This window comes from Glycine max, chromosome 6, assembly GCF_000004515.6.
Source record: "Glycine max cultivar Williams 82 chromosome 6, Glycine_max_v4.0, whole genome shotgun sequence".
Taxonomy (NCBI): Eukaryota; Viridiplantae; Streptophyta; class Magnoliopsida; order Fabales; family Fabaceae; genus Glycine; species Glycine max.
In genome coordinates this window covers 2,018,214-2,045,837 of record NC_038242.2, presented here as the reverse complement: position 1 = coordinate 2,045,837, position 27,624 = coordinate 2,018,214, and the positions used below count along the sequence as shown (strand labels likewise).

Below are 27,624 nucleotides of genomic sequence, written 5' to 3'. Positions count from 1 at the left end.
AGTGGAGTTGATCATTTCTCCTTAAATCAATCAAAATGGATAATGTAATATATGCATTCTCTTTCTTCTCCTTAATATTCTCTATAAGGAGATACTTTTATCTTTACTCTCCTTCCTTTTGTTTATACACTGCCCCAAATTAGAGCATTATAAATCTTTTTGCTAACCCTGCATAATAATGGTAAAGTTCAAACGGAACACGGATTCTTCATGGGCATCTTTTAACCTAAATATTTCCATGAAGTTCATATTTTGAAGAGGGCGTAAGGCTGTTATATTGTGAACCGAGCATGATTATATGCAACCAATCAGAATTATTAAAAGGGAAACCATTAAAAATCACTATTTTATAATACATTGGTAAATTAAAGAGATAAAAAAATAAAATTAATAAAGAAATTATGAAAATAATTTATTTGAGTCACTACACATCATTTCTATATTTATTAATTCAATAAGATATATCAAAATTTAAAATTTTAAAATTGAATTTAAATTAAGGTTAGGAAAATTTAAATATTTATATTTGAGAACAATAAATTAATGAGAACTAGTGTATGAATTTTGAAAATAAATTCAAATGTGATCGACTAAGTTCAAGTTTAATAGTAATATGTAAAAGTTAAAACTTTTAATTTTAATCTATATTTAAGTTGAGATAAATTAAATTCAAGCAATAGTAACATTTATCAATGATAAGAAAAATTAGTAGAAATATTTTTTTATGAATAAAATAAATAACAGAGTAAAAGTCACGTATTTTAATAAAAAAATCTAAAATTAATTTCATTTAAAAATAAAACTTATAATATGAAAACCACATTCCTTCACGAACCGGAGTCATGGAAGCTAATCAAGTTATTACCACCCTCCATCTACCCTATACTATAAACATAGTCATTCATGATATTAAATTTTAATTCTTATCTTCACACGAAACCATATCTACTCCCCATTGTCATTCTTTATTTTTTTTGGCAGCAAACATTGTCATTCATAATATTAAATGTTAATTCATATATTCACGAAACCATCACAACTTATGTATATAATCCATCTGTTTCAAGAAAATGATTTTTTAAAATTGATAAACTAGTATATTTTAATTTATTATGTTTACATTTGCTTTATGATATTGTCCAGATACTTTATTAATTATTTTTTCCATAATGAAAATATTTGTGATGTCAATTTCCCTTCCCCCTTGAATAAGCAATAGGACCAATGAGGTTAAACTCAAGTGCAGAAAAACAGCTAACAAACAGTAACATGGTGACTGGTGAGGTAAGAGTAAGTTAGAGTGTGGACCACAAAGACCAGAACCAGACCTCAATCATGCCAAGATTCCAAAGCCACGAGACAATATTTTCCTCTCTCTCTCCATTTGGGGAATATGAATACCATAACATAACCTCTTGTTATTGCATTTGCGGGGAACACAGAAACGCTCCCCCTCTATTCTCCCAAGTACACACAAACAAACAAAACCAAATGCTGTCAATCCCAGAACGCTAAAATCCCTCTTTTAAGCTCTCACCACCACCAACGTTTTTCTTCTCCCAAATGGCAACAACGGTTATATTCTTCAGCTTAACCCTCGTCGCATTCTTCGCTACCCTAAACATAACCTTCGCCCACAACAACACTGCGTTAGAGATTCAAGCCTTAACCTCTTTCAAGCGCAACCTCCACGACCCTCTCGGTTCCTTGGACACTTGGGACCCATCCACGCCATCAGCACCCTGCGACTGGCGCGGCATTGTCTGCCACAACAACCGAGTCCACCAGCTCCGCTTACCGCGTCTCCAACTCGCCGGTCAACTCGCTCCGAATTCTCTTTCCAATCTTCTTCAACTCCGCAAACTCAGTCTCCACTCCAACAACCTCAACTCCTCCATCCCCCTTTCTCTCACGCGCTGCGTCTTTCTGCGCGCCGTTTACCTCCACAACAACAAACTCTCCGGCCACCTTCCTCCGCCGCTCCTAAACCTCACCAACCTCCAAATCCTTAACCTCGCCGGCAACCTCCTCACTGGAAAAGTCCCCGGCCACCTCTCCGCCTCCCTCCGTTTCCTCGACCTCTCCGACAACGCCTTCTCTGGCGACATTCCGGCGAACTTCAGCTCCAAATCCTCTCAGCTCCAGCTCATCAACCTCTCTTACAACAGCTTCACCGGAGGAATACCAGCCTCCATCGGAACGCTGCAATTTCTTCAGTACCTATGGTTAGACTCAAACCACATTCACGGAACCCTACCTTCTGCTCTCGCGAACTGTTCCTCTCTGGTGCACCTGACCGCAGAGGATAACGCTCTCACTGGACTTCTTCCTCCCACCCTCGGAACCATGCCGAAGCTTCATGTGCTTTCGCTTTCGCGGAACCAGCTTTCCGGTTCGGTCCCCGCGTCTGTGTTCTGCAACGCGCACCTACGAAGCGTGAAGCTCGGGTTTAATTCCCTCACGGGATTTTACACGCCGCAAAACGTGGAATGCGACAGCGTTTTGGAGGTTTTGGATGTGAAAGAGAATCGCATTGCTCACGCGCCGTTTCCCTCGTGGTTGACCCACGCGGCGACGACGTCGTTGAAGGCCCTCGATCTTTCTGGAAACTTCTTTACCGGTTCTCTGCCGGTGGACATTGGGAATCTTTCTGCGTTGGAAGAGTTGAGAGTGAAGAATAATTTGTTATCCGGTGGAGTTCCGCGTAGCATTGTGAGATGTAGGGGTTTAACGGTTCTTGATCTTGAGGGTAACCGGTTCTCTGGGTTAATTCCTGAGTTTCTTGGGGAACTGAGGAACCTGAAGGAGTTGTCTCTTGCCGGTAACAAATTTACCGGTTCGGTGCCTTCTAGTTATGGAACGCTTTCTGCGCTTGAGACGCTGAATTTAAGTGATAATAAGTTAACCGGTGTGGTGCCTAAGGAGATCATGCAATTGGGGAACGTGAGCGCTTTGAATTTGAGTAATAACAAATTTTCAGGTCAAGTTTGGGCCAATATTGGAGATATGACGGGTTTGCAGGTTCTTAATTTGAGTCAGTGTGGGTTTTCAGGTAGGGTTCCTAGTTCGTTGGGGAGTTTGATGAGACTAACGGTGTTGGATTTGAGCAAGCAGAACCTCTCGGGTGAGTTGCCCCTTGAGGTTTTCGGGTTACCGAGTCTTCAAGTTGTGGCGCTTCAAGAGAACCATTTGAGTGGTGATGTTCCTGAGGGTTTCAGCAGCATAGTTAGTCTGCGGTATCTTAATCTCAGTTCAAATGAATTTGTTGGTAACATTCCAATAACTTATGGGTTCCTTAGTTCCTTGACGGTTCTCTCTTTGTCTCACAATGGTGTTTCTGGTGAAATACCTCCTGAGATTGGTGGTTGTTCGCAACTTCAAGTTTTGCAGCTGCGGTCAAATTTTCTAGAGGGTAACATTCTGGGTGATATCTCTCGTCTCTCTCGTTTAAAGGAGCTTAATTTGGGGCACAATAGGTTGAAAGGTGATATCCCAGATGAAATATCAGAGTGTCCTTCTTTGAGTTCACTCTTGTTGGATAGTAATCACTTCACGGGTCATATACCAGGTTCATTGTCAAAATTGTCAAATTTGACGGTGTTGAACCTTTCTTCGAATCAATTGACAGGGAAAATTCCGGTTGAACTATCAAGCATTTCTGGTTTGGAGTATTTAAATGTGTCTAGTAATAACCTTGAGGGTGAGATTCCTCACATGCTAGGTGCTACATTCAATGACCCTTCTGTGTTTGCAATGAACCAAGGGTTATGCGGGAAGCCCTTGCACAGAGAATGTGCGAATGAAAAAAGGAGAAAGAGGAGAAGGCTGATAATCTTCATAGGCGTGGCCGTGGCCGGTTTATGCCTCCTGGCGCTGTGTTGTTGTGGTTATGTATACAGCCTCTTGAGGTGGCGCAAGAAGCTTCGTGAAAGGGTGACCGGTGAGAAGAAACGGAGCCCCACAACAAGTAGTGGAGGAGAGAGAGGCAGCAGAGGGAGTGGGGAAAACGGGGGACCAAAACTAGTGATGTTCAACAACAAGATCACGTTAGCGGAGACATTGGAGGCAACGAGAAACTTCGATGAAGAGAACGTGTTGAGCAGGGGAAGATACGGCCTCGTGTTCAAAGCTTCCTACCAGGACGGAATGGTTCTCTCTATTCGTCGTTTTGTTGATGGGTTCACAGATGAAGCCACCTTCCGCAAGGAAGCAGAATCACTAGGCAAAGTGAAGCATCGAAATTTAACAGTTCTACGTGGTTACTATGCAGGCCCACCCGATATGAGACTTCTTGTGTACGACTACATGCCCAACGGGAACTTAGGAACACTACTTCAAGAGGCGTCTCAGCAAGATGGCCATGTGTTGAATTGGCCAATGCGTCATCTTATCGCGCTAGGAATTGCTCGGGGTCTAGCTTTCTTGCATTCGATGCCAATAGTTCATGGTGACGTGAAGCCTCAAAATGTTCTCTTTGATGCAGATTTTGAGGCCCATTTGTCTGAATTTGGGTTGGAGCGGTTGACATTAACAGCACCAGCAGAAGCATCGTCGTCCTCCACCGCAGTTGGGTCTTTAGGGTATGTTTCACCGGAAGCTGCATCGAGTGGGATGGCCACAAAGGAGGGTGATGTGTATAGCTTTGGGATTGTGTTGTTGGAGATACTAACGGGGAAGAAGCCGGTGATGTTCACGGAGGATGAGGACATAGTGAAGTGGGTGAAGAAGCAGTTACAAAGGGGACAAATTTCGGAGTTGTTGGAGCCAGGGTTGCTTGAGCTTGACCCAGAGTCTTCGGAATGGGAAGAGTTTTTGTTGGGTGTGAAAGTTGGTCTCCTATGCACAGCGACGGATCCTCTTGATCGACCATCCATGTCTGACGTTGCTTTCATGCTCCAAGGTTGCCGGGTTGGACCAGAAATTCCATCTTCAGCTGATCCCACAACTCTACCTTCCCCTGCTTGATAACAAAAATATTTGACAAAGAAAATAATTATTCTAGCAAGTTTTTTTGTTGTTAATGTTCACTTTTAAATTTGTACAAAAAAAAAAGAAATTGTTTTGTAATTTCTACCGAATTGAATTAAATTATCATATTTTGTTGGAGTGGAGGGGTGTCCATGATGGAGCTTTTATTTTGTTGGCTCTATAATCTATTACTGCTGCGCCAAAAGAAGAATTCATGTGGCTTTGACCGAACGACGCCGTTTTCATGTGGTCAAATTAACGCTTACGAAAATGCTTGTGCGAGACAACGAACGACGAAATGATTCCCGCCAAAAGGAGGAGGTCCATGAATATGATGGCGCTCGCACAAAGCAATGTAGCCACGTGTCGAGTCAGGAACACCGCGGAAAGTTACCGTTATTATGACTTGGAGCTTGAAATGGATCAGACAAAAGCATTGAAAAAGGGGAATGGGACGTCTGAATTTGTCGCCTTTCACATTTTTTTTGTTCCTTTGATTCTAGGATTTTGTTTTATAATTATAGAAAAGGTAACCACAACAGGATTCCTAATAGGATTTATTTTTTGAATAGAAAACGAAGAGGGTTGGTGAATGAAAAGATTTTATAAATAAGGCAACAGCATAAGTGCAATGGTTTTATTTCTGAATTTTGATGTTTGCTTTGTTATATATTTCTCTAATGAAATAATGGCATAGAGGTCAGAACAGCTCATACAATCTCTTGGAATACTAAAAAAAAACTTATCTGTGAACTAAAATTTGTTTTTGAGCATTTGATTCGCGCAACCTCGGATACCACTGATTTAGAAGCAAGTCCTACATAATTGCGGATTCAAAAAAAAAATAGTGAGGACAAAAAACAATTTTTAATATTTTCACAAACAATATATTAAAAAGTATTATAAAATATATAATATCATGATAAAAAAATTTAAAATATTTAAGTATGTAGAAATTATAATGATTCTTTACACATTTTCATGCTTTGAAAATATTTTATGATTTTTTCATTATCAATATTAATTTAGCATGTGAAATATAACATTTTTCATTAAAATAATCAACACTAAAATACTATTAATCACGATTTCTTTATATAAAAAACACAATAAAAAAAAACATTTCTAAAATAATTATACCATGAAAGTTTTAAAAATATACATATTTTACTCACATCCTAAAACACGTAATTGGATTTCTTTGTTATCTTTATCTTAATAAAATTTCTCTGTTTTCTTCATTCTTCTCCATCCTTGAACAATCCACTAAAGTAAGAGAGATTGTTTATTTATGTGGTTTTAGGAAAATGAACAATTTATCCTTATATAAGTATTGTATTTGAAATTATATCTTTTTGAAATTTATTTAACCAATTTTTATTTATCTTATTTTTATTATCTTTATCCAATCTATTATATTATTATACTAATATCTTTTCAAAAAAATATAATAATGTAATATATTAAAACAATTTAATATATTTTTTCTTTTACTAAAAGATATATTCAGATCATTTTTATTTAAATAATTATTTAATTATTTTTAGGATGTTACATAAATCAATAGTGTTTGGTGTATTTTTTTTTTGTTACTATAACACTAATGAAAATTAGATTAAATAGTTTGAACTTCAGCATGTAATTTTTATATTGAATGTCTTTTGTTTATTTGGACTTTGGGTTAAAAAAAATTAATGAAAATAATATATAATTTTTTATGGGGATAATTTTTTATTTATTTACATTAACGAGTAAATAAAATTTGGTGAGAACAATTGTCCCCACAACAGATAAGGTGCATCCCCCAGTGGTCTCACGCCCACACCACCTAGTGCTTCAAGGTGGTTACTGGGACTGAATAGTTCATTTTCGAGCTTCACTCTTCATGGGCAATAGATTTTTTATTTTTTTTTGTCAAAAGAATCATTTGAACTAAAATATTTTGATGATTTGAGTTACACAGACCTAAATGAGACCCAATAATTTTACAAGTGTGCTAAACTGCTTCCTATATTATTATTTTGTTGAATAATGGCTACAATGAGACTAAAACTTAAGATATCAAGTAATTCAAGTGTCCCTCCTCTCCATTAAATCGATTTTATTAGATTTTTTTGTATTTTATTAACATGTTTGGATTCTCATCCTCACAACTTAATTGTGGATCACAAAAGCAACTTTAGTACATTTTGATCTAAAAATTTGATCAAACTTGAACCAGGGATGCCAATTTAATCACGCACTATGTTATGTACTTTTTTTATAAAAAAACTTGATAGTTCATTAAATAAGTATGCATTTTTTTTATATTCTGAATTATTAAATGTTGTAATCAGAGAAGTTACAGTTATAATTTATCTTTTGAAGTGCATCTCCGTTGAGAAGAAATCCAGAAAGAAACCACTAACTAATATTCAAGGTGAATCTCTCTTTGACGATGATAACTGCCAACTGGGGTCCATGGGTAAACCCCCAAACGGAGTACATTTTTAACTTCACCATGATTTTATATCTTGGTGAAAAATAGACTAGCAATAGTACAGTACATTCGATTTTGATGAAGGACGTGGCTGGGTTCTGGGTATTTTGAGCAGGAACTTGGACCCTAGTGCGTTGTCGCACCCTCACAAATTTTGAGATGCAATTATGTATTGGCACGAAAAATGTTATGTATGTCATGGGTCCCAACAATAAAAAGAATCCAATTACCAGGCACTGACAGTTGAATTGGAAAACACGGGAAGATGTTATAATGTTGTTTGTGTGATAAAATAAATACGTTGGTATAGGTTTGGATTGCATTGCATGGCCGAAGACAAAAGCCTGCATTAATGTATTCCTATGATATGAATTCTTTGAAGTTAGTTGTGAGATAGTCCCAACGTCTAATGGCCCACAACCAGGAATTTAATAGCTCATGAACTTCTGCACCTTGGCAGACTCAGCCACTCGGCGTATTTAGTGCAGTAAACGATGGGTCGTTTTCATTTTTCCCTTCAATGACAGTCCACGGGAGAGGAGAGAAAAGGGTGAAAAGTACAGTGAAAGCAGCTGCCTGTCATTGTTTTTTACATTTTTTTCTAATGAACTCACTCGAACTAGTGAGTTGTGCTGTCTGTGAGTAGACTAGGAGTATATAATAAATCCATTTACCCATCGGTTAAGACAAGTAAGTACTCAGTGTTGTTGGCTGCTTAAACTTGTGTAGATCTTTTCTCACCTGAAAGCATTGCCGCAGTACCAATCTTTTCTTGATTGGGACATTTTTCCATTGCAACCGGAGTTGGGGGGAAATGGTAAAAATTTGTAACTTATTAAGCAGTAAGTGACTGTGAGGGCCTCCAATAAATCAGAAGATATTTCTCGAGAAAAATACTGTTAGGAAGTAGATGTTCTACCATGGAAACCTGTCATAGGGGTAGTTATCATTCTAGTAGCGATTATTATTGTAGTGGGGGTGCGGTTATTGTAGTGGTTATTATAGTGGTTATTATAGTGGTTATTGTAATGGTTATTGTTGCGGTTATTGTAGTGGGAATGTAGACATGAAATTGTGTATAAAAGCTCTAAGAATCAATGAATAAGGCAGAAAGAGAAAAATTTAGAAAATTAGTTTGTAAGGAGGTCTTGGTCCTCGAAACCAAGTAGTGTAGTTTTCTTCCCCTCCCCTCTGCTCCTAACAATTGGTCCGACCTGCCACTCTTCAATGGCGGACATCGAACTTTCCATCGCCTGTGTTGATCGTCTCAAGGCCGTCATGGCCAAACTTGCTGCAATTCAAACTTCCATTGCTGCAGACCAAACTTCCATTGCTGCAGACCAAACTTCCATTACTTCCAAACTTGATACCATTATTCGGATATTGAATACCATGGTACCTAAACAACGCTCTCCATCTTCTGCCTCAGCGAAGTCACCACCCATGCCGCCTCTGCTTCCCAAGACAAACAACCCAACTTCTTCCTCTGCTAAGCCACCACCAACAGCAGAAACCACGCCGCCTCCACCAACAGCAGAAACCACGTTGCCTCCCCTTCCCATGACAACTTCCCACCTTCCCGTTAACAAGCACCACGCACTCTCCTTCAAATCCCTCCCGATCGTCAGTCATCGGTCCCACACAAAGTCTTCTAGTCGTGGCATCCTTCCCTCTGACACCCACTTCTCCCTTTCTGTTGTGTGTGTTGCCACGGTCAGGGACACAAATCTCAACCACCCCTTCCTCCTCCTCATCTTCGTCATTCTCGTCGCTGCCAAAGGGCTCTGTCTCCACAATTATCTTCAGGCACTAATTCTTACACCCGTTTTCATTTGGGATCCAGGTTCTGTTTTCTACACCCAACACCTTGAGGACAAGGTCTTTTTTATGGGCTAGGGAATGTTAGGAAGTAGATGCTCTGCCATGAAAACCTGTCATAGGGGTAGTTATAATTCTAGTAGCAGTTATTGTAGTGGGGGTGCGGTTATTGTAGTGGTTATTATAGCGGTTATTGTAGTGGAAATGTAGACATGAAATTGTGTATAAAAGCTCTAAGAATCAATGAATAAGGCAGAAAGAGAAGAATTTAGAAAATTAGTTTGTAAGGAGGTGTTGGTCCTCGAAACCAAATAGTGTAGTTTTCTTCCCCTCCCCTCTGCTCCTAACAAATACTCGCACAAATTACAATAATAAAGCCTTCACAACAAAGATATATAATATCGTATGAGCAACAAGCTTTAAATAGAACAATTTCCAGTAAAGAAATTTCTCCTACAAATCTTTTTTTTTGTTGTTGTTGTTGAAATTGCTATTACAGATATTTTGAAAATTCCACTTGACTGAAACAATACATCTAGACAGGATTGGCACAAAATTAAGACCTAACCTATGCAGAGGTTAGCCCTTTGAGGAAGAGATTCATTGTCTGGATCAGGTGTAAGAAACCTTCCACAAGCATAAAAAACAGCTGAATGGAAGGCAGTTGGATTGTCAAGAACGCAAAGTGCCCACCCTGCAACAAGTAACTATTTTTTAGTTCTAATAATATTATAAAATAACTTCATATTAGGGGAAATGGGAAAAGATATACCTGAGGAACCCTGATGATTTCGCATGGAACCTTCATATGCTTGCGAGCTTCTTGGGCACCTTGATAATTCATCCAGTCTTGGAAACCATATATGAAAGTGGTGGGCACCTTCCACTCAGAGGCACCGCAACACCAAAGTGATGGATGATAAAACATTGCACACAAAATCAAGAATAGTAGTGCATGAAGACCAGTAAAGGAGGAATCCGATTTTTTTAAATTGAGAGGCAAAGTTTAACAAGACTTCGACTAAAGCCCACATATGGCATTAACCATAGAATTTAGGATATTTACCTAAAATCTGTAAAGCAAAGAAAGTTTAAGTTTACCTAAAATTTCCTCATGGTCTCTTTATGAACAAATTTTTTAGGTATGTTTCTAGTATATATTTTTTTTGGCTGAATGCTAGTTTTACATTCCAAGTATGCCTCTTTCCTACACTACAGGCTTCGATGTTCATTGGTTAGAAATAAACCACACTACAAATCCAAGGTCACCAAGCATATATTGATACAAGGTGCAACAGTTATCTTGATAATGTCAATAAAAAAAATCTGTTTTTTACTCCTTCCTTTACTCTTTTCTCCCCTTTGATCCTCTCAAGAAGCATATATGGTTTGCTTGATGATACAGGATAGGATATATACAAATCATCAGATGCAGTTTTGACATTGCCAGCAGCGAGCTACTTTTTCGTTTGTAAACAAAGTCTATCGTATTGTTTTTATCTAACAGTTTCAAATTATATCAAGATTAGTATTTGACTACACGAAAACAATAATAATTAAGCTACTAGGCAAGAGGTGAGGGGCTTAGGTATTTTTTATGAGGTTATAGGTCCAGAAGTCTACCATCTTTTGTATAAATTTTTTTACTAAGAAAGCAATCAGTAAAACAGGAATTTCAAAACATTTTTCAAACAGGAGTCCCACCCATACTTGGACCAAACTGACTTCAAGATGACTCGGCAGTGTTTTTTAACCAAAAACATGTTCAAGAAACAGTGTAATGTATATGCTGATTTTGTATCATAAATAGAAATTATTCTAATTATGCATGTGATTGTTGAACTCGGATTCCAGAAGACACGACATTTGAAATCTGAATACATTTTTTTAGGATAACAACTAATCAGTTGAAGACAAATTGAAATTCAGCAATAGGAAGAGAATGATCACCAAACTGAGAAGAAGGGGCATCCTAGCAAATGCTCCAAATGAAAAAATATATTTTAAGCACAGCTCTCCAGTAGCTTTGGCGGCCAATGTGTGGTAAACATCGTCTTTAATAAACAGAAGACTAAAATTAGAATGTACTTACATTTATCCCATATATCAATCAGCAATGCTGATTCCTCTTCAGTCAGTATTTCCCCAGTTGAATGTGTACCAAACCTAGTACTTGTATACTTGGGGACAATGTTGGGACCCCAAGGACCTAAACCCCTGCCACATAATATATATATAAGAAAAATATTAAACAAAAACAATTTAATAAAATCAAATGTTCAACATAACAACAACTAATGGTATGTTTGGTACTACAATTTGATAAAAAAAAATTATTGTACAGATTTTGAATGAGAAACTGTCATTCCATTTAATTTGATTGGGATGCCCTGAATCTGATATGTCTTATGATTCTGTTGCAATGCTTTATTCAATGGAATGTGCATTCTCATGCTTGTTGACAAAAAACAGCATATGCCTCATTCCATAGAACTATGAATCGTCATTCCTTCCCAAAGAGTTGGGATTGGTGATTCTATACTTCATGGAATGAGATTTAATTTCTTTTTTCTTACACATCCTCATTTATTTTCAAGAACGACAATTATAACCCTTTATTAAAGTTATTTTTTATAAAATCTCATTTTATTTTTAACCTAACTTTCATGTAGTAAATTAATTTTAAATATTAATGTAAAGTATTTAAAGAATAAAAGTTATGTAAATATGTGAAAAATAAAATATATGACAACGTTGCAGGAATGCTATAGTGATCCAAAGTTTTATCAAGAAAATGTCATAAAAAGTTAATGAAGTATTTTATCCAAAACATGTGTATATACTCGATCATTTTTCTACAAACAAGCATTTTCTCTATTTTCTGGCAACATCATTTTTTATTTAAAAAAAATGAATTTGAACATTATACATTAGCATAGTTAATCCTGATTCCTTTTTTTCTATTAAGTGTATTTATGCCATTTGGATATTCAATCCTGCATTTTTTTCCATGTACAACAATTCAATATGGCTAGGAAAGTTATTTCATTTCAAAAACAAACAAATTTCATATAGGGAATGATCGTTCCATTTTAGAATCAACCCCTCATCACCACAACCTACCATCCATCCATCTCATATATTGTTTGAATGGTATCAATAGCAAATGATTTGCAATATACAGAACTGATCATCCAACAATAAATAGATCATATGAATGCAAGTCAATATGCTAGTCTACTTCAGTGACAGCAAAATTACTATTACTAAAGATATTAAAGGAAGTAAGTCAGACAATATTAATCTGAACATATACGATAACAGAAATGGGACAGAGCAGTTTTACCTGACAAGTTTCTGAGGTGTGAAATTTGATTCCCGTAGATGGTTCAAAACTGTTCCCTTCCATGTTGTTGAAAACCTTGTAATCCACTCAGACTTTGCATCTGATTCTGATGAAAATCCAGCAGATCCAACCAGAATCAAGTGTTGTACATGCTGAGGGTGCTATATTAAAATGATCAAAATAGACATCAGAACGATTAATAGAAGAAAATAAATAAGTCACAGTACGTAGCATTTTAGTGCAATGTGGGAAGAGATTCACCTTGAGCGCATATTTGGCAGCAACATAACCACCAAAAGAATGTCCAAGTAGTATAAAATTGCTCAAGTTTTTGGCTTTTCTCCATTCATCAAAAGAATCAATGAACCATGCCTGTGCTTTTGCATGTGAAATCAGGTCTGCTTGATCCACCCCATCCATGTTGATCAACAGCAATGACTATAAAACGAGAGGCAAGCGCATCAAAAATGTGAAAAAAGAAACCCTGGGAAGCAGCATAACCATCAATCATGACAAGCATTTGGAGAATCGGGTTTACTGTCAAATGTGACGGTGTTAATAAACCATCACACTTTGGATGAACGGAACCATCTCACTTTGGAGCCAGGAGGATCAGAGCCAATGTTAACATGCTCTTGAACATAACCAGTCCTGCCAAACCCAAACAACAATTCATAACCATCACAAATTAATAGCCAATAGCAGATAACTTTTCCAGACTATGAACTATGATGTGATTTCATGAGATTTAACAATGAGGTTTCAACTTTAATATATAGATTATCTTAGGCAAAATTAGTTTAATTAATTAATTAAAGATTAAATGAGAGCTGAGTCCCTAACTAAAAAATTAGTTTATTAAATTATAATTGTTTGATATAATTAATGGTTAAAGTAGCTAAAAAATATAAAATAATAGAAATAGTATATTTTAAAAAAAATAAAAAAATAAAATAAATATTTTAAGAAAATAAAATAAAATATAAAAAATTAGAAACACAAAACTATTGAAAATTCAAAAAATATTAAAAATTATTTTATAAAAACTTATTTAATGAATGTAAAATATTTTTTTAACTAATAAAAAAATTAAAAACCAACTAAAATAACTTATCAAAATCATAAAGTCATAATTGTGATAATTTTATTATATTTATTTTATACCTTTTTAGTTTTGTGTGTCATCTTTATTGATGAATATTTTCACACTTATAAAGTAATTTTATTCCATTCTATTTTAATATTTTTACATTTTAATTATCAATTTTCAATTGCTTAAATTAAATTTCTCAACTCAAAATTTCACTCAATAGTTAAAATAATATATAGCAGGGATGAAAAATATAATTAATTTGTATAAATCATTAAAATGAAAAGGTATATAAAATATTTAAATAATTGTATGTATTTATTATTTAATGTATAAGAATTTTGTTTTAATTACATTTGTGTCTTTTTTGTTTTTTTGCCTTTGAATCGTAATGGCTGCCCCTAACCCACGTGACCTTGTAGGCTTTTGGGCCATGGCCCATATTGTAATAGTTGGCCATTTAACCCACTTCCTCCTCTCTTACTCCTTCCGTTTCCGTCCGCCTCACCACCGTAGCAGCATCGCCGGCGTCCTCTCCGTCTAACCCGACAAAAAAAAAACAATTTTAAAAATTTCCCAAACCGACCATCTCCGCAAAAAAACACGTGACGATCGTTGCGATGAGCCTGAGCACGTGACATTCCCATTGTTCCGCTTAAATTTCATGACTTTTTGAGTTCAAGTTCGTGGGTCTGCTGTTCGTTGATTTCGTGGCTTGTTAGTGCAATTTCAAGCACGACTTGCAGCTTTTAATTGAATTGAAGTTCTGGACACTTGCTGCTTTGGTTCTTCCAATCCCCAACTGTCCAACCAACCAGGTAGCTTCGGCTTTTTTTTTTTCCTTTTGACAATTGCAAATTCATGTTTTGAGAACTGTTCTTTGTTTGCGGTCTCATGGGTTTCCATGAGGTGATGATTGAAGCTTTTCTGTTCTCTGTTTGGTGTGGTTATTGAAGGATTAAAATCTATATCAATAAAAAAAAAATGATGTCATACTGATGCTTTATTTTTCATATTCCAATTGTTTTCATTTCAAACTCATTTTGGATTCATTTTAGCTCTAGGAATAAGAAAGACTAATTGATTTTAGAATTTAGAGTTATTATATCAGTGTGCCCATTGTCATCTTATTATTGTTTTGCTGTTTTTATTTTGCTCAAAGAGTTGAATGTAATCTTCTGCTCAAACACCAATAGATGATGCATCGACTCAAAGTTCATCTCCCATAAAGAATAGTAGGGAAAAATTGATCCAGCTTTTGTTGATTATATCTATTTTGAACTTGTTAATTTGTGCTTTAAATGTCAATTTATTGTTTATTTGTAATTTGTACTAGGGAAATATAATTTTTGAAAGTGAAATGTTTTGAATTTATGTGGTTCAACCAATTCCAGTTTATTCAATTGAAAGAGCAAAGAACGAAGGAAGAGGCGAGTATATGAATTCTATCAAGTCCCAATTTAGAACAGTCTAAAACAAATAGTTGAGTGACAGCCAAGGAAGTTAAAAAAATTGACTTGAGAGTCAATATAGGTGAGCTTGGAAGCCTATTTTGTCAGTTCAGTTGCAGGTGGAACATAAAGAAGAACAAAGAATGAGCAGAAGGCCACCACCTGATCCTGTGGCAGTGTTACGTGGCCATCGAGCTTCGGTCACAGACATTTCTTTTCATCCCTCTAAGCCAATATTATTCTCCGGGTATTCACTGCTAATGTTACTCTGATACACATTTTTCCCCTGGGTATTGTGGATTGGTATCCATCAAGCATTTCACTGGCTGCTAGTTTTTTTTTTTTTTTTATCAAGTATTTTTAACTCTAACTATAAAATTTGCATTCAATAGATGTTTCACAACTTGCCCTGGATATACCATGCCCATCAGGGCTACCATAGAGACTCCCTGATTTAGTTGGTTGCATGTACCATTAGTTACACTTAATATTGAGTCACTTGATGCTCTTGCTTGCAGTTCTGCTGATGGTGAAGTGCGGATTTGGGATACACTTCAGCATCGGACAGTGTCATCAGCATGGTGCTTAGTTCTACGTATTTTTGTTGCTCGTATTTGTGAAGAACATCGTTCATTTTAAGAAATTATGAATTACGATGCAAATTAATTTTATACTGCAGGTTACATAGTGCCGCACATGGTATTGTTGCTGTTGCTGGTAGTTCTTCCCTTGGAAACAATAAATTTGTCAGGTGCATCCTTTCTACCTGATCTTCCCTCTTTCTATTTTAGTATCTTAGCATAATTTTGCTTTATTGATATTCATTTTGGTTCTGTATGCATGTAGCCAGGGTAGGGATGGAACTGTAAAAGTTTGGGAACTTGGTGATGCTGGTTTGTCCAGGTACACACCTATATTTACTCCTTCTACTTCTATAAATGTCTCGTCCTTTTTTAGTTTTAAAAGGATAGCTTGTGTTTCTGTTATATAAGCTACACAGATGTTCTATATTATCATCTTACTTTCTGTTGATCTGCACCCCCAAACCCAGGATTCCAGTACTTACAATCAAGACAAATACTTACCACTTTTGCAAGTTTTCCATGGTGAAGAAGCATTCTGTTTGGTCAAAAGAAGGGAAAGCATCAGAAGATTCCTATAGATCAGAGCTAGGAGGAGTGCCTGATAGAGAAATTCTGGAGGATAGAAGAGAAGAGGCTTATACCAATCAAAGTTGTTCTGAAAGCTTTGGAGGTTTGTAAGTTCTAGTCTAAAATTGATGTTTAAGAAGTTCTTACAATGTTTGTACTTTATGTTATACAAGTGATATTGATAAAATCTCTTCGTATTAACAGAAAATATGTATAATGAAGGGCTACAATATGTGGCTTTGTCAGGGGAAAAGTCCTCTGAGGTAGGTGTACCTTTCTAATGTAAAAGTTATCTTTATCCTTTTAAATATATTTCATTGCCAAATTATGAACCCCTATGCTCATCAGTTCTATCATTTTTAAAGGTTGAAATTTGGGATCTCAAGTCAGCTGAAAAAGTTGTACAACTCCCTTCAAGCAATCCTAGTAACTCTTCAAGTCCTTGCAACAAAGGTAGAGATTTTTTTCTGGTCTATATTGAGATTCAACCTCTGCCATCAATTTTTGACATTCTCATTTCTCAGGTTATATGGTGCTATCAAGATGTTTACATTTTTTTATTAATGCACCTCTACATTCTCCTTTTTTTTAACATTTTATTGCGTATTTTTTTTTTGTAAAAATACCTTAACTGAATTAATACAACTGTTTCTTGTCAGGGATGTGCATGGCACTTCAATTATTTTTACCGTCTGAATCACAAGGATTTTTAAATGTCTTGGCTGGGTATAGTTTCAATCCTCTTCCCTCCCACCCTCCTTTCTCATACATGTGTTTGTGTGTTTTGAGCAAATCAAGTGAAAGGGGTGTCTCAAGTATGTATGGCATAGGGTTAGAACATAAAGTTTGTGACTCTTTTTTTTAAACGATCATGTGACCCAAGTAACTTCTAATATTGGCCATCCTCCTGAGATTGACTGGTCAATATTTGTTCCTTCAGGTCTCTTATAGAGTGTATATCAAGTGATCTTATTATGAAAAGTGAGACGCACCAATGTTGACCATTAAATATCACATTGATGACCAATATTACAAGTTACTTAGGGGTCACAATCACTATAATCTTTATGTTTTGTTGACAGTTCATGTTATAATCCAATGGTCAAGATTTTGTCCTCCAACTTGTAATTAAAAAACCCTCACTTGGAATGGTTCATACACTTGTTTTAGAATATTAAAAATGTATTTCATACTTCAAGTTACACTTCTGGTTTTGTGACTTGGTACTAGAGACAAATGACAGAGGAAAGTCGGAATCTATTACTATATGTCATCCGAAGAAGAAAAAGATTACTCAATATAGGCCCTCATAAACTCAGTTAATACCTCACTCTGTGTCATTTGTCCACTCTCTTCCCACTCTGCCCTTTTTTTATTTCTTCTGGGATAAACCTTTCACTTCCAGTTTTTTGGGATTTGGTTTGGAGTTTGAACCATTACTTAACTGGCCTTGAGTTTCCCCCACATTTACTCACAAAACTCTGGGCCTAGGTGGTTTCGAGGATTTGAAAGAATGGTGTGGTTCCTCCTCCTCTCTCTTTATGCATGGCCAAAGGTGCCCTGGGTTGTGTCTGCGGGAGTGCTGCGTGAATGCCATTCTTCCCTCCTTTCTCCTATGCAAAGACAAGCGTGTATGGTGTTTCTAGTAAGTAGAGAGTCATGGTTGACTAGAAAGGTGTGACCTAGTGGTACAAAACAACAAACTAGAGAAATGTCCTTCCAAGTGTTTCCCCTTCACAAAGGGTTTTCACAAACTGAGACACTGCTCTGTTTCTGTTTTCCAATACAACAATTCTGAATGCCTCCCCTTTTATTCCCATTCTCCCTTCCTACCATTCAAGCTCACCCATAAATCAATTTTCTTAACTGCTTTGCCCGTTTTCAACTCTTAACTACTTGGCTCTATTCCCTATTATTCTTCTCTTGTGGGTCCTATCACCAAGAGCAGTTGTCCAAGTTTCTCTTGGTTTTATCCAGCTAGAACAATGCAACCTAGGGTGTTACATGTTTCAGAGCAGGAGTCATCCTAGTTTCTCTTCAATATTAGGTGGTCCATCATTGCCTTTCTTTATCCTTTTATGGAGTTGAGTTTCTCTTCTCTTGGTGATCACTTCCTTTTTAAAATGGGCTGCAGTTTCTTTTCTTCTTTCTGACTGTCTGGATTCTGTCTTAAGTTTGTAGTGAAGGTAGCTGAGTTCTTGACTGAATTGAAGGTTTTATGATTCAGGGAGAGTTAGTTGGCTATTTTCTTTGGCAAGCTGGGCTGGTGTTCTTTGTCTTATGTTTTCGTGTTTGCTACTTGTAACAAAGCTTCAGCTTGAAGGAATGTTACAGAATATTAAGAATAACATATATCTAAATTAGCTTAATTTTTTTTACTTTATTTGTTTAGCATATTGTTAGTGGTCTTGAGCTTGTATATGTTATAGGGGGTACTTAACCTATTTTTAGTAATATAAATAGGAGGCCGAGGTTATAAGGTATTGACTACCATCTCATATCCTATATTCCAATGTAGATATGAGGATGGTTCCATGCTTTGGTGGGATGTACGGAATCCCGGAGTTCCAGTAACTTCTGTAAAATTCCATTCTGAGCCAGGTGTGGAATTTAGCTTCCTAAGAATTCTTTATTTTTTAATAAAATTTATGGTAGTCAATAACTGATCAGTTTTGTAGTTCTGAGCGTCTGTAATGATGGGTCTTGCAAAGGGGGTATCTCAGGAGCTGCAGATGACAAAATTGTAATGTACAGCTTGGATCATTCTTCGGTAACTTCCATTTATTTTTATTTTCTTCTTCCACTTAAACATCTTGCTCCTAAAAGTTGCTCTTTTATTGTTATGATTTTCAATCTTCATGTTGATAAGCAGCACAGTCCTAAGAATTATCGATACTGTTATGCTGCTACTAATTAATAGAATCTGTAGATCCTTCCTTGGGTTAGTATTTGATTTTCAGTTTCAGTTTATTTTCTGTTTGTATAATTCGCACTGTCTCTCTGGTTGCCTTTTATCCGTGGTACAACAATACCAAAACAACTGTGTTTTCTTCTCTCTTTCCCTTTCAGTTGCTAATATTTGCTTGTTAGATGGATTAAATTGATGTGCCGCTGAAAATATAATGAATTCGTTAATTTAAGATGTACATCTTTGTACCTCAATCCGAAGGACTCATGTAGTCAGAGTTATACAAACTGGCCAATGACTTCAGATATATAAGATAAAAGGGTGATTACTGGCTTCAACTTGGATGTTAAATCATTCATTTGATTAGAGTTTGTCTTCCTCGTAACATGCTAAATTTGTATGAATAAAAAAAAACGGGGATCAAGATATATTCAGTACTTAAATTTAACTACCTAGTTAGTATTTACACGTCTTCCAAAAGTGATATATAAATATGGACTTGCTGTTGCACTCAATTGGTATGACTAACAACATAGTATCTATAAACAGGGTATGGGAACAGGAAATGACAGTTTGCATAATTGTATTGCATGATTATTTTCTATGGAATTTTTTATATGATGGCTTGCCAGTCTGCAGGTTAATGTTTTCTACACCCTTTTTCAGCTTCTTCTTTTTTTCTTACATTTAATCATGTTGATTAAAGGGTACATGTGTGGTCAAGAAAGAAATCAGTTTGGATCGACCGGGCATCTCAGGCACCTCAATTCGGCCTGATGGAAAAATTGCTGCAACTGCTGGCTGGGACCACAGGTTTTTAAATGTCCTCTGTGTTTATTAATTCAATATAGTATGGAAAAAAATAAACGTCAAAGTTCAAATTTAAATTGGGATTCAATTATGAAGTTATTGGTCAATTCGAGTCTTGTGGGTGGAAAAAACATGGTTGGAAGGAGAAAAATTTATTAAAGGTGATCAGTCAAGTTTTTCGACGGAGATTAATTATTGGCAAAGCCTATGTATATTCCGTACCAATAACATGTTTACCAAAAAAATAAAAGAAATTAGCATTCAATTTATGCAATAATATTTAAGTAGAAGAAAAATGTAAAGAACATAATGTAAGATGCGTTTACAAAGAAGTCTTGTGACGCATATTATGAGAGTAAATTAGGAGGGTTCTTATTTATATATATAAGAGGATTGATTATGATTGTTGCTTTGAAGTGAACCAGATCTGAATCCTAAAATTGATATTAATTCAACTCCGTTAAATAGAAATAGAAGGTCCCGGTAACAACTAACAAGTTTTTAGTATAAATGACAATGAGAGGTGCATTTTTTTTCTTCTACATCACTGGTATTTTTTATTGGAAGCAGTCGTGTCAGAACCCCGTTTTTTTTTATAAACCAAGTTCGAACATAAGATCTATTTCAAAGCCAACACCTTCATTTTGTTCATTGGTGGTAGAATTGCTGTTGTTTGATATCTGTTATGCCATTGGTAGGTTGAGGATATATAATTACCGCAAAGGAAATGCTTTAGCTATTTTAAAGTATCACCATGGCACAGTAAGTCACTGTTTTCTACATGAAAAACGAAATTTTTTATTGTGACAATTCGTAATTTAATTGACTTGTTTTTTTGTCTGACATGTTTATCTTGCAGTGCAATGCTGTAACTTATTCGTCTGATTGTAAGCTTATGGCCTCTGCATCGGAGGACACAACCGTGGGGCTATGGGAATTGTATCCTCCTCGAATATGATAATGAATTTGATGAAATTATTCAATGTCCACAGTTGTAGATTACACATTTTCCTTTCACATTTATCAGTTTCCTAAAACACCTATATTTTGTGAGACGTCATTATCGTTTCATTGATAAGGTTTGGAACATTTGTGTTAATCTTGTGCTCTAATAAGCGGTTAAAAATGTCAAATTATTGAAATTACTACTAACGAATAATCAAATTGTGGATGCCTATATCTTTTATCATATATGATATTATTGTTTATGATATTTTATTTTTAATGTTTATCTTTTATAATTTCCTCAATTATCTTTTATATCTATAAATAGTTTTTTTTGTAAAAAAACAAAACACATTATTATTATTTTCTCTAAATTCTTGTATTTTTTTCTCTATTTATCTACTTCTCTATACTTTCTACTTCAAGTTATATTATATTTAACACATTCAAGTTATATTATATTTAACACATTATAGGCATGAGTTCTTTTTCTCCCATGAACATATCTTCTTGTAGAAAATTTCATTCAAAATTATATTTTTCAAATTCACAAGATTCTTTTTCCTTCCTAATAATATCATTCATACTGAGTTTAATTTGGTTCATATATATGTATTGTTATATTGTTTACTATCAAGTGAAAATGTGTCAGAAATTAAAAATATAAAATAGAATAATAATATTTCTCACCTAAATTGAGAAAATAGTGTAAAATTGAAGGGAAAAAAATTCTTGAGTTTTTTTTATTATTTCTCGCTCGATGTTTCACACTCTCACCTCGTGAAGTTTAGGTGCAAAAGTGATTATTCCTCCTTTTTTTCAAATTTATATATTGTATTATGATCATTATTATCATTTGATCTTAAAAATTACTTTTTCCTCCAACATAAATTTATAATTGCAAATCACACATGCTTCTAAGACCGAAAGCGAGTCTGGTCGCTTCTCTTAACACATGATTCGAAGAAATGTTGCATATGTAAGCATGCACTAACCAAATGAAAGAAAAAGCGAAGATTACTATAGCTACCAGCCAGCTAGAAACCTGACATCATTTGCCAAATCAGAATTAGCACGGATGTTTTGAAATCCTCTGGATCACGCAAGGTCGCAAGCTTAATTCCCAAAATCGTTTGATGTAAACAATGGAGGATTATCCTTTTTCTAAAATCAGAGCATGTGTCCGAGTCTAGACAAATATTTAGAAATAGCAATCATCTCATTCACTATTCCGATTTTTTTTAATTTTAGATTAAAAATTAAAAATATAAAATAAATGTGCATGATAAATTAAAAATGGAATTTAAAGTTTAAAAAGATAAATAAAATAATAACGTGTAATTCTTTTTTTTAAAAAAAGTGTATTGTTTAACCATGTACTTTCGAAACAGTTTTTTATATTAAATTAATTTTTTACTCTTCTAATTTATTTTTTAATTTAATTTAATCATCTAATTTTTTAAATTAGTTTAATTCTTTAGTCTAAATGTTAAAAAATTATACTTTATAAGACATTTCAAAACCGTCACAAAATGTATCATTCTAAAGAAAAAGAATTAATTTTAAAAATTAAAGCACTAAACTGGAAAAAAAATAGAAAATCAAATTAAATTAATTTTAAAAATTAAATGATCAAATTGAAAAAATATTAAAAACTAAATTAAACCTAAATAATAATTGGAGAACTAAAAAATTAATTGAATACTTTTTTATATGCAAAAGAATATTAGTTATAATAACTCTCAAATCGTTGGATAAAGATTAAGTAGTTCGTCTAAAAAAAATTAAGCAGTTCATTCATACTTTACATAATAAATCTAACTTAAAATATATATAAAGTTTTATTTTCATTCTACAATACTAATTATTACAGGAGTCTTGATTTTTTCACATCCCTAAATATCACACTCTCAATCAATATTTCTTAATTTTTTTATATTTTCCTATCATATCACATTATTTGCCTTTCTTATCTCTATCTCTCAAGTTATATATTAGTTTTGGGTGTTAAAATAATTTTTTGTAAATATATAAATGCGTGAAAATAGTAGTAAATCCATATTCATATAATTGAGACAAGGCAACGGTACGAAACCAGAGGGATTTGAGGGTCACGGAAAAGGTTAAATTAGATAGAATACTGTGAATTAAATAATTCCAGTTACCATATTAATTATTATTATTATTATGAGATTCAATTGTCAGTTAAAAAAATTTATGAGATTCAATTGAAATTTGAAACTGTATCTCTGGCATGTCACCCTGAAACATGCCGGGTAAAAAACAGATGCGTAGGACCAAATCTGAAAAGGATGTCAAATCAACTTGCCTGAAATGGTATTCTTTTTCTCGGATGTGACAGATCAAAAATAATACATTTTAAAACGGAAGGCATCTATCTTCTGCTTAACTTGAAGTTGTTGGCCAATGAACTTGAACGACAATAATAACCTTATAATTAAATTTTCATTGATTTGGTCCCAACAACATTTAACAGAAAATAATTAATTACTATTATTTTATTTTCATACTTAAACATTTATGTTAACAAATATCTTGACGGGGAGGCCAGATGTTAACCCGTATCATTAAAACATTGATTCTAATCAGTGTCCTTAGAATAAAATTCTTACTAATTAAAAAAAATATATTTATTGTGGAGTATATAGAAAAATGTAAAAAAAAATTATAAATAATATGATTTTATGTATTTTAATATAAAAAAATCTTTAATCAACTAATAATACTAATTAGTAATTCTCTTAAAGAAATAATAAAAGAGAAAAGTATTTTATTTAAATGCATAAAATACACTTTCGTAAAAAATTAAATATTCTTTTATATGATTTCCACTATAAAAAAAAATCTCTTTTAATTTGTTAACCATAGTAAAACCCTTGATATATATTATACAACTAGATGAGTGCGACTGATTCCATAAACATGTCACGATAACTTCTAAACAAAGGAATGCTCTGGCTACGTACTAGCTTAATTTCTTGGTTTAACGGTTAACACGCTTTACTGTAAAGACAAACTTGTCAGGCTGGTGCGTGCGTAAATTCAAATATAAGATGCTTAGACCAAATTGGGAAGAAGGTAGTGGGAAATGTGACCCTTTTACAGTATGGTTTTGCTAGCTAAGGCACCGAAGGATAGAGACCTAATTAAGCCAGCTTTTGTAATGGCAACGCACGCCACAAAACAAGAACGTGCATTTACTATATATGCCGTCAGAGTACAAGGGTGTCATCTCTGATTAATTTTCTTTCTGGACAACATTTATGGCCACAAATTGAAGATCGATGTGAAGGCCATCCAAAATGTTGGAATTATTCTCATTTAACAAATCCAGTTGATTAAGATTAAGACAGGACAACAAATTGTTTGAGCCCATATTTAATTGACCACTTTATCGTTTTCTAATTAGGTGTTGAAGTGGTTAATTGGATTTTTTTTTCTTTTGTACCCAAATCTCAAACTCAGATCTTCATGGTGTCTTTGTTAATCAGGATACATATATGTTTCTTTTGGGATGAAAATTGTAAGGTTATTTTAATGATAAAAGAAGAAAAAAAGGGAAAAATCTGTAAGTTTTTTTTTTAAAAAAAAAAATTAACAATCAACAGCTAATATTTACCGATAAAAAAATTCTTTTGGAATTAAGTTAATAATGTGTAACTAATTTTACAATATACTATTTTTGCGAAAATAATTTTATGAGTCATTTGGTTATTCCAATACTCAAGACTCAACAAAGATATAAATACCTTTTCTTCAAATAAAACTAAAATTAATGGAAGATCGGCATGATTCCAAACTTAAAACTTATCACATAAAAAATAACTGACAAAGTATAAAAGAATATTTTTGTCATCCTATAGATCTTGTTATCAATTAAATCAATCCTCATACTTTACATTTTCAAAATGTACATGGAATCATAAAGTACTTTTACATCTTTCGCTTTTTTTCTTTCCCTTTTAATATTACACCATTCTCAGGGCTAGACAGTTGGGAGAACTTTTGAAACAAGTTATCTCTCAAACAATCAAAGCATAAAAAATGAGCGCTGAACTGGGTTACCATACTTTTTCCTTAAAAAAATTTACATTGTGTAGATCAATATTCTGAATAAATAAATAAATATATAGCCATGTCAAGTGTGAAAGAACAAAGGTTAACTCTTTCTAGAATGATGAAGGTGAAGAGTTCCAAATCTTATTATATTTCTGAAGCAAAATTAAAATCATTGAAAAATAGGAGAGAAATTAATCACAATTAATTATTCACACTGTTATTCTGAGGAACTAGAACTACAGTTATTCCGGTTATCCCTTTGTTTTCTATTCTTACTCTTATTTCCATTTGCAATGACAATATTTTTTCACTGCATAAAAACATATGCTTTTAACTTAAATTCAGCACTTACTACCTTACACGTCTATCTTAGCGTATCAATTTGTTTATGAGTAAATTTCATATAAGCCATTAAAAATGTATGATTCAATATATGAATAATATGAAAATAAGAATAATATATTTTAGATTGTTTACAAAAAACACTACCCATAAACCCAATTTCAGATGGTGCAATTTTTTCACCTTACACTAGATCATAATTAGCAGGTAACCAAGTTTCGATAAAAACCTAAATGTTCAGAAAGCTTTTCATGAAAACTGTTGCACGATAGAATTTATCATTTTATTTTATGCAACTTTAATTATTTCTATATAAAAAAACTTAAGAATTAAGAATTTTAGAAGCGGGTCGAGAAAAGCAATTGCCGATTCGGGTATTAGCTTATGAATACCTGAGTAAATAGCGAATTAGACTAATCATGCATAAATGTATATTTAATCTAACAGCACGTAAACAAAAGAAATCATAGATCGATTAACTTTCAATGTAAGGCGATGAATAAATGATTTCGTACTAGTACATGCAGTTTCACCAAAAAGAAAAAGGTACATGCAGACCCAGAACACAAAAGAAAAGTAAAATCGTCTACCAAATCATTTATTCTCACACCAATAACTGGAATAGCAGCATTAATTTTTTTGGCCTGACATTGATGAACAATAAAGTGGATAAATATTCTTTGTTTTGTTTCTGAGAAGAAAACAAAGTGATCAAGACCGGGTCACCGACGAAAAAGTACATTTGAAGTGAGAAAGGAAGGAAGAAAAGGCATGTAAGAATATGAATATGATTGAAGAATGTAGATTGTCTCTCGTCAGATGTAATGAGAAAGAAAGAAAACGTTGAATTCTTAACTCTGTCTGTCTGTCTGTCCTGCACGTGTAAAAAAAAATATGGTTCTGGCATACGCGCGGCATTGGGTGATGCTACGCTTATTTTTTAAATTTTATCCTAAAAATCATATATCATTCTTAGATTGGTTTTATAATTTGGCTGTTAATTTAAATATTTAGAATACACACGTATTATACCAGATTATTATAATTTATTTAAGAAATTAGGTTTTATTTTTATGTGACTTTAAAATAAATTATATTAGTATAACTTATGTATTATTATGTAATGTCATATAACCTGCATAGTTATATCTTTTAAATTCAAGTGTAAAAAAATTTCAATTGTTCTTTTATTATATATGGTGACAATTCGAGTTAAAGATAATTTTATGAGCATGATAAACTTAGGAATTATGTTAGCTTTTTCAATAAAATTATAACTTAAAGGTTTTTTTATTATGATAAATTAAAATAAAATTAAGTTGTCCTGTCATATTAATTTTTATATGGAAATATACTTATTATTCTTTCAAATTTCAAATTTATTTATTTAAAACAATATTACTTTTCTAATAATAATTTTCCCGTGCATCACACAACAATATGCATTAGTTTCTATTAGAGGAATGAACATGATTTAGTTATATAAAAAAAATATATTGCTTAAAAAATTGAGGCCAGAACATAAATTATTCTGATTTATGAATTGATTTAATAATACTTCGACCATAAGAGGAGACAAACAGGTGCCGCTACAGCGGATGAATTCATTAGAATCTTGTTCACCATTTAAAGTTTCATTTGACACTCAAACATACGTTGAACACAATTAAGACAAGGTAACTCCCTATTAAATAGAATCTCAATTTAAACAATGAATGGGTCGAGAAAAAAATTCAGTCTCAACAAACTTACTGTACGTGAATGCGTGGCTTTTGAAATTTAACAAAGTAATTTTTGTGAAGAAACTGCATAACATTCTCATGCTTCCATAGTCGCACAAAAATTAGTATTGTGAGCCAATCCTATGTATATATGTATGACATATCAAAAATTAAATATAAACATTCTATGCTCACGATTTAATATTATTATTTAAAAAGTAGCATGACTTTTAAATATTATCAATTTTAATAAATATATATGTAAATAATTAGTCTAGCAAAAATATTTATTATCAATTTTATGTATAAATATATATGATGCACTATTAAAATAAAAATAAATAAATATCAACTAAAAAATATATTTATTATTATTTTATTTTCTTTTATATAATAGATTCCAAGGGAGGGGGCCAAAGCCCATTCTTATCCCTCTTGAATCTGTCCACACACACATAATTTTAAAATGGAAGACCATTGTGGATTTTTAAAAAATATGAATATTAAATATCTTT

The 27,624-nt window shown here is 33.7% G+C and overlaps 3 protein-coding genes across 3 annotated transcripts; 2 read left to right on the top strand and 1 right to left on the bottom strand.

The window, feature by feature from the left end:
• Positions 1 to 1,389: 1,389 nt before the first annotated feature.
• On the top strand, positions 1,390 to 5,564 carry LOC100801571 (probable LRR receptor-like serine/threonine-protein kinase At4g36180). Its single transcript, XM_003527620.5, has one exon. It carries the CDS (start codon positions 1,564 to 1,566, stop codon positions 4,963 to 4,965), a length of 3,402 nt encoding a protein of 1,133 aa, XP_003527668.1. The 5' UTR covers positions 1,390 to 1,563; the 3' UTR covers positions 4,966 to 5,564.
• Positions 5,565 to 9,724: 4,160 nt separating this feature from the next.
• LOC100801028 (probable 1-acylglycerol-3-phosphate O-acyltransferase) lies at positions 9,725 to 14,136 on the bottom strand. The gene is given in 7 exon segments (XM_041016057.1): positions 9,725 to 9,959; positions 10,038 to 11,482; positions 12,612 to 12,772; positions 12,873 to 12,984; positions 12,986 to 13,128; positions 13,130 to 13,262; positions 14,117 to 14,136. Coding segments are annotated over 6 exon segments (783 nt in total). The 3' UTR covers positions 9,725 to 9,959; positions 10,038 to 11,268.
• LOC100800482 (protein DECREASED SIZE EXCLUSION LIMIT 1) lies at positions 14,127 to 21,173 on the top strand. The gene is made up of 14 exons (XM_006581121.4): positions 14,127 to 14,519; positions 15,096 to 15,399; positions 15,671 to 15,733; positions 15,832 to 15,903; positions 15,999 to 16,055; positions 16,204 to 16,406; positions 16,508 to 16,566; positions 16,669 to 16,756; positions 16,963 to 17,029; positions 18,822 to 18,904; positions 18,982 to 19,073; positions 19,918 to 20,024; positions 20,720 to 20,783; positions 20,881 to 21,173. The coding sequence occupies exons 2-14, from the start codon at positions 15,296 to 15,298 to the stop codon at positions 20,977 to 20,979; spliced, it is 1,158 nt and encodes a 385-aa protein (XP_006581184.1). The 5' UTR covers positions 14,127 to 14,519; positions 15,096 to 15,295; the 3' UTR covers positions 20,980 to 21,173.
• Positions 21,174 to 27,624: the final 6,451 nt, after the last annotated feature.